Raw genomic sequence first — 14,337 nt, forward strand, 5'->3', positions numbered from 1 at the left:
CGGTGATTTGGATGTGGTTAAATTGCATTTTAATTGTATTAATATGTAAAGGGTGTCGTGACTCTGGGCTGAATAGTAGCTACGTGTGGTCGGTGGCTGTGACTCAGAGCATCTGAATGAGACAGCTGCACTGTGCATTCCCTCTAGAGCATTTTTAGGGCGTATTTAACAGATATTTAGTTTAGAGGAGTGGAACTCATTCTGTGGAGATTTCTCTTTTTCATTCAGTGGTGGCATCTGATATTTTTTGTCTGTTGGAGGAGCAGCTTTTTAAGAGCTGAGAAGGAAAATGCTGAATATGTTTTTGAGGGAAAAGATGTGTCAGATTGTCAATTCATTCCAGTCTAGGTGCTGAGACAGGAGAGGTATACCAAAAAAACAGCTCCCCTTTTGAACAGCTTCTGCTGCATCTTAAGTGCACAAAGGAGCCTTTGCTCATTCCTTTCAGAAGCAGACTATGTAATCATCACTGTACCTGAAAAATACATTAAGCTATTTGCATTTATTTTCTATTCCTTTAAGATGTCCTCTTACTTGAAAATTACCTGTTTTGGTACAAATATAGAAAAGCTCACATTATTGTAAAACTGTGCTGCCTATCTAACTTTGGGTATCTGACAGTACTGTAGCACCTGATTTATGTATGTATTTTTTTCTTTGTTTATAGCAAGCTTTTTTGATTTTTTTTTCCTGCTGCTGATAGACTGAATATTTCCGTTTGGCAGCAACAAAAAAAATTCCATTTACTTTTTACCCACCTTTTCTGAATTGCATCTCTTTAGACCAAAATACAGTAAAATGTAAAGGTATCCATAAACCTACCACTTTTTTTGTTACATTATACCCACTAACTGCAAAGTATTCAAGTGGAATTTTATAGGATGTACCAAAAACAAAAGCATGGAGTTGTAAAGTGGAGGGGAAAGCATTTCATTCAACCTCATGAAATTTCTTAGTTAAAAAAGTAGCTCTTAGATTTTAACTATTCAATTATGGCTGGATGAAAGTCCACTTTAAAGCATGTGCTGCATCCAATGACAGTTTCTTGGTGTGATCATCTTCTCATGAACTCTGACCAGCCTCCCTGTCCATGCTGAAATGAATTATCCTCATAACATAATGCTTCCACCTCCATATTTACCTGCAGAGATGGCGTATTCAGGGTGATGCTCTTACCCAGCTTTGTTTTTTTAAACCCTGGTCCTCGAGGCACACTTTGGTGTATTTTAGAAGTTTTCCTACTTAAAGTGAGGAGATTTCTTATTCATACATGACAGTGTACCTTGAGGACCAGAGCTCCAAAATGCTGCAACTAACACAAAAACATGCTCTCATGTTTCCTGGACGGTTTGTGACAAATAGCCCTTCATTCAACAAATTTCTTTCTTCCGTGAAGGTTGGATTCATAGATTGTATGAACGTTGGCTGCCAGTTAAATAACCAGTATTGACCTCCTTCCCCGAGTTTTAATAATTACCAGTTTCTCAATACCAGTTGTTCTGTCTATCATGTGTTGCTAGGTTAGCAGTTAGCCATGTGCAGATAATTAATTGAACGTACTCCACTATATTTTAATTGTTTAGAAAGATATTGTGTAAGATATTTAAGACTAAAAAACCATATTCCTTTTTGTTTTTGACAGATAGTTTAGTTGATAGAAAGAGGCTTTTTCCAATAGAGATTTTGTAAAGTCTAAAATAACATTAATTATCTTTGCAGAAAAAGAGTATAAATAACTTATACTACAGAAGCAAATCCACAAAGACATTTACCCTTGGAATTAACTAAGTATATTTGGATATCTGCAAAATAAATAGCATTCAGGCACTTCTGTGGTACTCTTAAAAAGGGTTTCGGTAAGTGTGGGCAGCACTGCATCTTAGCACATGTAGTCTTTAATCAGAAATCGATAGGTAGACACATAGAAGATATGATGGACTGGTGATCTGCACAGTGTGTAATCTGCCCATCATCCATTGGTGGTAAGCCCCCTCATGATTCCGCACTAAAAATAGGGTTTGTGGAAATGGATGGATGGATGGATGGATGGATGGATGGATGGATGGATGGATGGATGGATGGATGGATGGATGGATGGAAAGCAGTCATAAAACCGGGTGTGAAAGGAAATCGCAGACCTACTAGATCCTATTTTGGACTATATTAATTAGCTACTTTTTTCTAACGATTTAAAACAAATGCCTTTACGTCATGTGAGAACAGCTGAGGTAAACAGGTGTCAGTCTGTTCAAACCGGTGTTTGTTTCAGGACTGCTGAGAGTCATACGGTTGTCAAGGGAACCAAGTTTGGTCTTCCTCATGTTACAAAGATCCCATAGCCTCTTTCTCTGTGTGTCCTCACTGGGACCCATAACTCTGTTGGAGGTTTTGGATTCTTTTAAAAGACCGGTGAAAGACTCACTTTTTTCTGATAAATAAGAAGTAGTACGGTGTAAAACTCCAGGTGTTTGTTTTCTGGACTCATCACAATGCAACATTTAGTACTAAGGGTCCTTTTCTCATCTGTGCTGCTTCTGGCAGCGGTTCCATTTGTGCACCTACAAGCAGGTAGGAATTGTTTAATGGTTTGCTTTTACTTTCTGATGTATAACCAGTAATCAACTTCTCTTGTGTATTCTACATCACATTTACATTACTCGTTATTTAAATTACTGCTTTCTTTATATATATTTACTGATAGTCCCAATTTTTATACTGTGTCTTACAAACTGAGGTAAATCTATGGAGCTATGGATTATTTTCCTCCAGACTGGAAGCTTTGATTATAAAGGCAGTAAAAATGTGATAATCATGGGATCTTTTTGAGTGACGGCCACTTTTGTCCCTCAGATTGTTCACAGGCTGAGTCATGCGATCTGTGTGTCGGAGACTCCCTGCTAAACCTGACAGGTTGTGTCTGGAGGCTTTGCCCATCTGGTACAGAAGACACACACACACCGCCGCACACACACACACACACACACACACACACACAACCCTGAATTCTGATAGTAATTCAATCATCACAGCTGTTGTAACAGAAGCTCCCTTCATTTGTATCAGAAACTGAATTATTTAACATCCCAAGAAAGCAGAGTAAAAGACAAATGCTGTTCTTTTTCTCTCAGGTAACGATACAGGCATGTGTGTGACTGATGAGGGGGATTCAGCAGACAGTGGTATGAACTGCAGCTGGACCAGAGTGTCTGAACTGTGCACAGGTAGTAAAAAAATAAGAACTGCATGACGTATTTTTTAAGAAACCTCTCTAAATCTATGTGATATTTTATGGCCCAGTTGTGGAGCGTGCTGCCGCTGGTGGAGGTGACTCAGGTAAATTGGATCAGCTGTGATCTAGCAGCCACTTCAACCCTCTTTCTCCAAAGTCAAACATATACCGTATCCTTTTTTTATGCGAGCTAAATGTTTCCCAAAGTAGATCCAGTTTTAACATTTCCTAATCATCTCTGTCTCTCTTTGTTATGGCAGCAATGGAAAAACTGTGAACTCTGTTCTTTTTAAGGGGATGACAGCAGCTCTAACTCATCCAGTGAGTTTTCCCAGGCCAAGTTTGACATGTCCAGCTTCATAGGTGGGATAATACTGGTGCTGTGCCTGCAGGCCGGCGGCTTCCTCGCCATGCGCTTCCTGAAATCCAAAGAGCAGAGCAACTATGACCCCATGTGAGTTTGGGAATACAAGTGATCTCTGATGTCAGAGTAACCATGAAGTTGAGGCACTAGCAGCCTCTGGTGGCAGGTGTGAAGAATATGCACTGTATTTTGCAAAGGGAAGTTCCTTTTAAAACTACTTAATTCCCCTGAAGTTTATTTATTTTTTTGTTTCATTTTTTATTAGGTAGTGTCCTTTTTTAGGTTTAATGTGATAGATTAAGACAAAGCAGTGCATATTTGTGAGGTCAAAGGAAAGGTTGGAAAGAACATTAGTGAACAGTAGGAGACAGAGCAGACAGATCATTGATTTGGTGAGGTTTGAATATAGATTGCAATATTACATCATATTTCAAGCTTTGAATGTCTCAAAGATCGGTTTTGAGTAATTTGTCTGAAAATGAAAAGAACATGTCACAATGTTAGACCCAATACTGTTTTACAACTTTGGCTCACCCACTAGAAAATCAGCGAGGTAAAGGTCATTGTTAATAGAAAGCCAAAATAACTCCTATTAGTCATTAGTAATGAAGAGTACACATCAGCAGTGCAGGTGGTTTGGTCATAGGAGAGCAACATGAAACAACATCCAAAAACCTATAAAGGAGGGATGGTTTAGATTAAAGCATATTTGTACATCTATAGATTATTTCTTCAAATTCATAATTCTATTCTAACTTGTGTTAGCCTCTAAGATAAAAATGAAATGACACACTGAAATGTGGAAAGGCTCAAAACTTACTAATCCTTCTGTAAGGCACTACAATTCACTTTGAGTCTCTCAGACCTGCATTTTATTCTCTGGCTGGTGACAAACACTTTCAGTCTGCCTGCAAATTGTTCTGTCTTTGTACAGTGAGCAGACACAGTGAGGACAAGATGTTTGAAGGGCGATCAGACAGGATGGAGGACAGCAGCAGCAGCAGAGTGGTGACTCATCCAGCAATGACGACAAGAAGTTTTTTGTTTTTTTTTTCTGAGCTCCTGTCATTTTTGGTTGGGTGCTCTACATAAACCCTTATGGGATGCTTGTTTTTAATTCATCGATTTTGACCATATATATTTACTAGTAATTACCATCAACCATTGAGTTCAAATGTGTGGTGAATATTGCAGCACAGCTATAGAGAAGGACAACATAATTTGCGCAGACAGTAGGTCAGAAAAAAGCTTGACTGTCAATTTAAAACCTATCTGTTAGAAAAGATGTTTATTCACTAATTTCTAATCTTGGCAATCCTATTCTCCACTTTAGCACAGCCGTTTAGCGATCAAAGTAATAGAAGTTATTCACTTTTTAAATTCAGTTTCTTGCAGCAGAAAAAAAGTTCATAATATTCTGAAAAAGTGTCCTAAAGATCCTGGTTGAGAGAAAACTATGCTTGTGCTTCTAGAACGTATCTCGTCTGTGTGCAGCTTCAACAATCAGTTAACAAGCTGATCAGGTTTTTTTCATTTTACTGTTCATTTTTCTTAGTGATTAAAAACACATTCCCAGGCTGCAATGCACCAGACTGAAATACCTAACTGTGATGTTACCACTGCCATGCTGAAAGTCCATTTTGTTTTCATCAAACATAACTTCTAGCTCCTGCTCACTTCCCCTCTCTATCATTTTAAATAAGTGTCCCTTTATTCTTATTTTATTTTTCAAGAAGTGTTGGAAAAAAGTAAAACTTATAGCCAGTGATTTGGGTTTTCTAACTTTTTGGCTCTTTGACTCCCAGGTGTTTTTATCTGTATTCATATTTATGCTGGGTATGGAAATAAGTGGCTCATTTTACTGTTTTGTCATGTTCTTGCTTGAATAAACTCTGGTTAATCATTGTTCAGTGTGCACTACATTATTGTTCTGTAGGAATGATCCTAAAGGATGATATGATGTTGGACAGCCATAAATAACACTCATCTGTCCCTACACAGTATCTGTGAGTTGGTGTCAGTGTGTAGCAGAGGGAGTACACAGAGGGAGGCCTGCAGGGGAGAGGCAGCGAGGCTAGAATGCCAAGGCTTTGCAGGCTTGACTAAACCCACACAAAAAGCTTTTCCCAACTAGCAGAGGGTGGCTCTTTTCCAAGTCTGTTGACAAAGAACAGGAGTGAACCCAAGCCTCTTTTTAACTCCCCCTCCTTCCTCCTACATGCAAACATTTTCTGCTGTGCAAAAGGGAAGTCCAGCAAACACATAAAGTTAATCTACGACTTCCCTTCTACTTGAAACAAGCAGAATCTTTCATATGAGCAGAGGTGTATGTGTGTGCTAACTCACTATTTGTATAATAGGTGTGTGCAACTGCAAGCAGACGAGTTAAATCCCACATCCACCTTATTATTTGGCAAAACATCCGTGTGTGTATGTGTGAGTCATATCAGCCTGCCAAATATCCCTTTTGTTTTTATCAGGGTTTCCTTAACGTTTTAGCAAAGAATTAATTACAAATAAAAAGGAAAGAATATTTTTTGTTTTTTCACAAGCCTTAATGCAAATACATTTATGTTATCTTTCATATTTCTTTTCTGGAGAACAAATAAGCAAAAAAAAAAAAGTTTAAACAAAATTTGTGCACATGCAAGCTAACTGCAATAGTTAAAAAAGTAGCAGCCCAAAACATCTATAAACTACAGCTATATGATTGGAGTTTTTATGATCCATTCCCCAGTTTGTGCAATCTAGAAACCTTTCAAGCAGACATTTGTGGTTTATAGAGAAGCGTTTGAAGAATGCTGCCTCAACATAAGCAGTGAGTAGCTATTGTTTCTCTGTATATGGATCACATTTAGCCATTATTCAAAGGTTTGTAAAGCTAAAAAAACTAAATATGCTGTCTTACATGAAATACCTTTGAATAGGAAGTGCATTATGCAAAGTTTTTGTTATGTACATGACAACAGTTGCACACAGCTCTTCCTGTTTCTGCTTGTGACCTTTGCTTTTAGTGATTAGACAGCAAAAATACTATACACACTTAAAATAGGATTATACAATGTAACATATCCATATCAGAATACAGAATACACTTTATTTAAGCAACTACCTTGACCTGAGACATTTCCACAATGGGAGCTCTATTGGATTCCTGCAACTCCTGACTAGTTCACCACTGAACTCCCTAAAGGTTTTCTGTGATATTTGGGACCAAGATGTTGACCATTCCTAAACCATATTTGCTTTATAGAAGGGAGCCTTATCGCTGCTGAGAGAGGCCACAGTCATTAGGCAATATTTTTATCTATGACAGTGTGTTCATGGTAAAACAATGCTTAGTCTCGAAAGAGAAGTAATAAGACAAAATAATAACTAATTCATCAATCAGTTGGCCTTTAGGTGGTGTAATATTTTTACACATGTTGACATAAAGAATTTAAAATATTTGGATGATATAAATGTTTTAATTCAGTCCAAATTGAGTTACATTGTGCTGCTGAATCAGGAGAGGGGAGGTATATTTTACTGTGTCTTGGGCTTTGAGCAGTTCGCTATTCCATCTATAAGTGCCTGCAATTGCTCAAATTATTATCTTAAGCAGATCACCCTTGTTCCCGGGCACAGTATGGACACGTGTGACACCACAACTGCATTTAAAAGATATACTCCAGAAAATCCAATTCTGCCTATCTAAAATATGATCATCAAATGTGATGTAACACAATACAGGAGCGTATTGACCTAATATCTCGTTCACACAATTGTGCTGCATTTCAATAGTTTGAGTTTTAAGTAATGTACCTGTGTCACATTCCTTTGCATTTAACACATGCATAATTTGATATGCAGCTAAGCCTAATGTGGAGTTTTTGGACCTGTCAGAGATTTCAGTAGCATTAAGAGGTTTCCCTCACTCACAATACAGCACATGTACAATAACACAGCTGCAATTAAATGATTGATACCTATTTATAAAAGCAATATAAATGCAAATCAAAAAAGAGAGGATCAACAGCAACACAATTATGTTGAAGATGCAATAGTACTTGATTTCATCAAATGTAAACTTTCCTAACAGACAGTTACTCAATACCCCATGTTGACATGGTATGATAAGAAACAATGTGGTGGCAGTAAATCCCAGATTAGGCCTACATCTTTCTAAATATATGAAATTAGTGCATGACTGTTGGATGTTTATGAAAATTATCAGGAGCTAACATTTTTACCCAGAAATGTCAGCGTTAGAATCAAACCTAGCAAGTATTTTTTTATTTAGCTTATTTAAATTTTTTATTGTTTAAAATTTCTTCAGAACATATTTTGATTTATGGAAAATGTATTGTGTCAAATGTATGTATAAACCTCTGAGAGCAAAATAAACATACTCGCAAGCATTCATCAGAGGCATAGTACGTTCATCATTTTTTCTTTACCCCATAAGACAAGATCTAGCTCTCAAAAGAGCATGAATTCTGTATTTGTCATCTTAAATGATAGTATATTGATGTGCATAACCACATTAACCACACATTAACCAGTGTTTTAGTTGTCAAATAATTTTTAATAAATTAAGATTTTTAATATTGTGAATATTCCGCTTGAGATTATTACGGCTGCCACCATCTGTATTAGAGGGGGGGTGGGGGGTAGGGATTGCCACAGGGGTGGCCAATGATTGGGTAAGGGTGGCCCCTGGGCCTCCATCTAGCTCCGCCCCTGGTGTTAAAAAAAAATCCCAAACGCACGAGGAACTGCAGACTCTTTCTACACATGCGCTTTGCATCTCTTAAAGCCCCTTGCGCACTGCTCCGTGTGTGTGCGCGCGCGCGCACCTGTCTAGGATAAGTTTCCCAGTTTCACCATCAAATTGAGGACCAGTTATTGCAAAGTGAGGGCATTTTGACGGCCCTTACATGCTATTTTGCTAATGGTTAGGGTTAGGGCTAATGTGTCAATGGGTTAGGGTTAGGGTGAGGTATGCATTGGTAATGGTAAGGTTTAGGGTTAGTTTTAGGGTTAAAGCATAGAAAGGGTTGAAAATGACTGAAAATCAATGGGAGTCAACACATGGTCCTCACTACGATGACAGAACGACTGAGTGTGTGTGTGTGTGTGTGTGTGTGTGTGTGTGTGGGGTATGTGTGTGTGTATGTGTTGTGTTTGTTCTCACGCTGAGCTCTGAGCAGAGGGCTGCCCCCTGTGCGACTGATCCTGAGGGCGTGTTCACTCCGTTTGTTCAGCACACAAACAGAAACACTCAGGAAAAAAAGTTTTCCCCGCACTTCTTCCATGGAACAGGTGGAAGCTGTCAGATAAGGTAAAACACATTTTTATTCCATTCTATACAAACTCTGCCTCTTTAAAAGAAGCTGTAGAGAAATAGATGAGGTAAAGAAAAGAGGGACGAATGTCTTTTCCCTGCTTTTTTTTTCTTTCTGGGAATAAATTATATTTCTGGAGCCATCTTTTTTTTTTTCTTTTACAAAAATAGAAAAAAAGATAAATAATGTCATTAATCAACTGTTAAAACGTCCAGATTGCTAAATCATTGACTAGAATCATAGTTTATAGGTTGTAATACATTATGCAGAATAACAGCTTTGGAAATATGTTTGTGGAAACTATTTTTGTTGCCAATTTGTGTGCCTGTTTGCGCATGCAAAGTTAGGAACACCTTTCCAAAATCTCACATAAATATCATTAAAAAATTTTCAGCACACAATTAAGGGATTTTTTTTAATACACAGGAAGTACATCAGTTACATTTAAATGTAAAAAAAAAACAAACGTTTTTTATAATCTACCCAGCCATGACAAAATACAGAGTAATTTTAGATCAGGAGGGGATAAAAAGTTACTGCAAGTTACTGCAGACAGATCCATCTCCGCCTACTAATGTCCAAAAGTAAAGGCTGACATTCCAGGAACCATTGCTGTTTATAAAGAATGTGGACATGGCTTCAGTTAATCAGTGCCTGATTGATTTTAAAGTTTGCTATTATCAGAAAATGCAAAAAAATAAAAAAGAGAGAGTGTGCTAGACAGTAGGTGCTCCATCCCCAATGTTTTAACAGATCAGCAAAAGCAAAACTTTCAGGCAGTAATAAGAAATTGAGTTCCCAGTTCCACTGAACTTTACCATCTAAAGAACAACAGGCCTGTAAATTACTATGTTTTTTATGGAACCTATAAATGACTATGGTTTATTTGTATTTTCCCGCTGTGATTTATTTTTTTTCCAAAAGGTTTAGTCTTTACTTAATCGTTACATTGCTGTCTTTTTTGTATTTAATAGTAGCTAAAAATACAGACCTTTGAGCTACAAGAAAAAAAAAGTAAAGGGCCAAACATCACTAGTCTCAGACTAATATATCACTTGCAGAACACTTTTTATGGCTATAGTAACTCAGTTAAAGTGTACCTCTAATGTGTTGGCATCTATGAAACAAAGGGATATGAAACAATAACAAAAACAATTACCGGTAAGAAAATGTTTATAAAAATAGGTCAAAAGAAAATAGGGTGCTGAAGTCAGATTCAATAATCTCCATGTTGTTAAATTAAAGGTGAAAGGGGGTTGACTAAAGAGTTTTTGGTTTCAGATTAGCTGATATCATTAACAGTATCTTAGTGTGAGCATCTTAGCCATTGCTAGGTTGTATATTCCTAAAACAGTAACAAGTCAGCAGCAGATGGAGATAGAAATAGTTAATATGCTGCTCATTGAAGCAGAATCATCAAAAAAAGCACTGAACCATTTATTAAAAATCCATTTGTCTTGAATTTTATTGTTGGATTAATCATTTCACAGGTTTTTAGAGCAAAAGAAAACCAGAAAAGAAAAAATTTTTTTTTCTTACACAGCTATTATCCTATTTACGCAGTTTTATTTTCCCCTATTTTAACAATTCAATTTAGGTTCCCTATTACTACTAGCTCTTGCATAGAAACTATCCGGGAGAAAAGGTCTTTTACTGTGCTGTTGCTGTTTTATGACTGTATACTAAGTGATATATATATATTTTTAAACCACCAACATAATCCCTTCAATTCTGGATGTCAGTATGATGGATTAGACGGTAGGTTGTTAAAGAGAACAACCCACCATAGTGATGAGACATGGCAGCTCTGTGTTCTCCCAAAGCTTAGTCCCAATTCTGATCCTAACAGGTTCGAATTCTGCAGGTGGGTTACTTTATGTCCATCAGGATATTTCTGTGAAATCCAGCTGTAGCTGCAGAGGACATGTTTGATTGTTTGCTAAACAATGACATTTTACAAAGGTTTAGGTTCTCTGTGTATTAAGTTATGCTATTGTCTGCATGACACATGATCCTGACAAATACTAGAATAGGTTGTGAACCACATTGCGCTGTATTAAGTTACATTACATACACTGTTGCTGTAGAAGTATGCAGCCCAATCTAAACCAATATTAAAAAATTTAACTTTTAAAATCTGAATGAGCTTTGATTTTACATTACGAAAACCTGTGGTAATTAAACATTTTTCAACACAAATTATAAAAGGTTTTTGCATCATGTTATAAATTAAGCTCTTTTTGTGATATAAAACAAAGCGTGATGCACATAATATGCTCTGATGCATGATATAGAAAAATGTGTGTCTTTAAATGAAAGTATTAGAAATGTAACAATTTCAAAAACTATAGATGAAAAAAAATCCTTAAGCAATTTAAGGCCTTATCAATTCAAATTCTCTTACTTTTTTTGGAAGTGTTCTTCAAGTAAAGGTACCTAAATTCTTTACTGGTAATATTGTACATCTGTTTTGTAGATTGTGGAGAAAACATTCATCTGTGTTATTATGTTTTCATTGTTTTGATATTTTTCCTCAGTCTTCTTTGCCTTTTTTTGTTATTTTGCTATGTGTGGAATTTAGCATCTTTGTTACTAAGATCAACTCAAGGCTGAGACAGGAAGGGCACTCAATGTAATCCAGCTAACTAGTTACACTATTGACACGACGAGTGTTTTATTGCGTTGTACTTTAAATGCGACAGCATACCAAATATTCTATCCAAGCATTATCTGTGAATTGTTAAGAATAGTGAGAGTGTGAATATGCCACGTGATTTCTTTGAAAATGAAATGTATTTACTACTTCACATTATGGAAGTCATTTTTATAGCTTACATGTTTGCATCTCTTGTCAATGCCTTATAAATATATAATTTGCTTTAAAAATGATGCTAGCTTCCACAATTCATGCACATTGGCACTGAAAAAATAAAGCAATAATTAATTCACAGAATGTTTGTTAAAAAGCAAATTTGTATAAAAAATTAGAACAGTATGGTTCAGATTGTAGTCTTTTGAGAAAGGTGCTGTTATATCCTTGAACAATCCTATTAAAATACAAACAGGACACATTGCACTTCTTAACAGGTAACATTTATTTGTTTTTCCTCGTCTGTTTTCCAGGTATGGCGGGGGAGCAGAATGACTCATCTCTTGACCTGAGCCACCTGACGGAGGAGGAGCAGTCCTCCATCCTGCAGGTGCTACAACGCGATTTGGAGTTGCGTAATCTCGATAAAGGTCGTATAAGGTCAGTCAAAGGATATTATTTCCCTGAAGTGGTATATTTGTTAAACTCTGCTCATACAGATCTGTACATGGAGGATGGAGGACAGGATGGAGGATGCAGGATGGAGGACAGGATGGAGTACCAGAACAAGCAGTGTCTTTTAGTCATGGAAATGTACAGATCTCTTCATGCAGATCTGTACATTTCCATGACTAAAAGACACTGCTTGTTCTGGTACTAGTAATTCAGGAGAGAACTGTTGTTAGGATAAGCTGTTGTCATTGGCCTGTTTATTAAAGGTTTAATAAACTTTCAATGAAGCTGCTAAACTTCACCTTGTTATTTTTCAAGGGGAACCAGCATCACCCAGTTCTCAAACACCAAAGCTGTTTTCTTTTTACAAATTATATCATAAAAACTAAAATCATCACAACACAGAACCAAAGACACAGACGAGGGAGAGAAGAAGGGGCTTGGAAAGTGGGGCAGTGAACCGGGGGGCACGGTGGGAGCACTATTCATTGTCCCCTTTTTGATACACACATACACAAAACTCTTACTAAAGACTAAAGTAATAATAGATAAAAAAGAATAAATGTAAATTAATAACTGAAACTCGTACAATTTATGCTTTATCAGAATGATACAAAAATAAAATCATGAACAGGCCTGGAAAAGATAATGGTAACTTATTCACTTTATGGGACTCCATTACAATGTGATTCCTCTTGTTAGATCTTATGAATAATGTATTTTTTTTAAACAGAACAAACATTGTTTGTCCCATCTTTAATAGCTCTCTGCTGCAACTGCTTTGTTTTAAGGCGAAAGGAAGATAACTTTGTTCTAGCATAACAGATACAAACTGCTTTGGAAATAGTGGTAGAGGTTGCATCTACGTGTGTTCAGCGCAGTCAGCTTTGTGAATCAGTGCAAATATTTATAGCATGTGCAAAATAGTAGCAAAAATTAAAAATGATTGAGCCACTTTGGGATGCAACATTTTCTTCAGACAGAGTATAATTCATTTACTGATAGCCCTCTTTATAACATAAGAACCTAAATGTCAGCTGAGGGAGAAGTGACTTCACTCTGTCTAAGGTGAACTGACAGTTTTCTTGTGAAGATGCAGTTCTTTGATTTTACTTTAATCATGTCAATCTTTGTCAACGCTGCAGGCACCTTGAGCAGACAGAAACGAATGTGTCACGCCTTCGGCTCCTTAGTGGAGAATGGTTCAGTGAAGAGTACAGTAAACGGCATCACAGGTGGACTTCAGGCTGTGACCTTATTCGGGCCTCCATTCGCCACAGAAAAACAAAGAGCAGAGGTGGGTCTCCAGTCAGAGCAGCAGAAATTTCATGCCATGGGGGCCGCAGTGTCTATCTCAGTGATGATTCTCTTGTTGTTGCGATGGTAACAGATGTGAACCTGAATGAACTGTTCCCCGGGAAGGAGGAAACTCCCTCCAACAGCATCCCCCCTGGGGCAAACGAAAGACTGCAGGAGAAAACAGAAGAGAAAAACCGAGGGTTAGTTAGAGTACCCTTCAAATTAAAAGCTCTTCTTGCAGTAATCGTTGGGGAAACCTTTTCGATTTCTACTCTTTGCTTCCAGGAGTGAGGAAGGTTTGAAACCAGACTTTACACCAAGACCCGGAAGACCATTAGAGCATTTGCAGGTTTGCTTTTGTTTAATCCTATATTGCAAAATCATTTATAAACGAATCAGATACTATTATCAAATTTTGTTTCCTAAAAATAAGGTTTTGAACAGCACAAACAGCTCCTCTCCATCTAAAGGTATGAAAGATTGTCTTTAATAGTGTTTGTGCACCACTGGATGCCTCTGAGTAACATTATTCAAATGTTATTCTGTTCAGAGTGGGAAATGAGAAGTAATGGCCACTTGGAAGAACCTGAGGTGATTGCAACTCCCACCTACACTCACACATTACTGTGACTAACCACTTTGGTAAACAGTGTTCAGCTAGCCTGTTTTCCATCTTCCATCCACTGAGTCAATATTTGACAATATGTGAAGGTATAAGTTAAACATGTTTCTTTCTAAAACTTTTGGATTGTTTGATTATATAGTGGCATAATGAATTATTTGAACATCACTATGTTCTTATGAAAAGGTCTCAGAAATATGGTTTTATTTATATGCAGTTTTTTTTTTTTTTTTT

The 14,337-nt window shown here is 37.0% G+C and overlaps 2 protein-coding genes across 3 annotated transcripts in view; both read left to right on the forward strand.

Moving 5' to 3' along the window:
• The first annotated feature begins 2,351 nt into the window (after positions 1-2,351).
• cd164l2 (CD164 molecule like 2) lies at positions 2,352-5,485 on the forward strand. 2 transcript variants are annotated; one of them, XM_015372285.1, is made up of 6 exons: positions 2,352-2,568; positions 2,851-2,937; positions 3,129-3,221; positions 3,298-3,333; positions 3,524-3,683; positions 4,528-5,485. In XM_015372285.1, the coding sequence occupies exons 1-6, from the start codon at positions 2,490-2,492 to the stop codon at positions 4,541-4,543; spliced, it is 471 nt and encodes a 156-aa protein (XP_015227771.1). In that variant the 5' UTR covers positions 2,352-2,489; the 3' UTR covers positions 4,544-5,485. The 2 variants fall into 2 exon arrangements, with proteins under 2 accessions (XP_015227771.1, XP_015227772.1); XM_015372286.1 differs by lacking the exon at positions 3,298-3,333.
• Positions 5,486-8,803: 3,318 nt separating this feature from the next.
• sytl1 (synaptotagmin like 1) overlaps positions 8,804-14,337 on the forward strand; it is a 12,573-nt gene continuing 7,039 nt past the window's right edge. Inside the window, exons 1-7 of the mRNA XM_015372283.1 lie at positions 8,804-8,916; positions 12,044-12,170; positions 13,328-13,479; positions 13,573-13,681; positions 13,767-13,830; positions 13,915-13,951; positions 14,032-14,072. Coding sequence (XP_015227769.1) covers positions 12,046-12,170; positions 13,328-13,479; positions 13,573-13,681; positions 13,767-13,830; positions 13,915-13,951; positions 14,032-14,072 — 528 coding nt within the window. The 5' untranslated portion in view covers positions 8,804-8,916; positions 12,044-12,045. The remainder of the gene's footprint in view (positions 8,917-12,043; positions 12,171-13,327; positions 13,480-13,572; positions 13,682-13,766; positions 13,831-13,914; positions 13,952-14,031; positions 14,073-14,337) is intronic.

This window comes from Cyprinodon variegatus, unplaced genomic scaffold (assembly GCF_000732505.1).
Source record: "Cyprinodon variegatus isolate N-32 unplaced genomic scaffold, C_variegatus-1.0 Scaffold71, whole genome shotgun sequence".
In the NCBI taxonomy this organism is placed as follows: domain Eukaryota; kingdom Metazoa; phylum Chordata; class Actinopteri; order Cyprinodontiformes; family Cyprinodontidae; genus Cyprinodon; species Cyprinodon variegatus.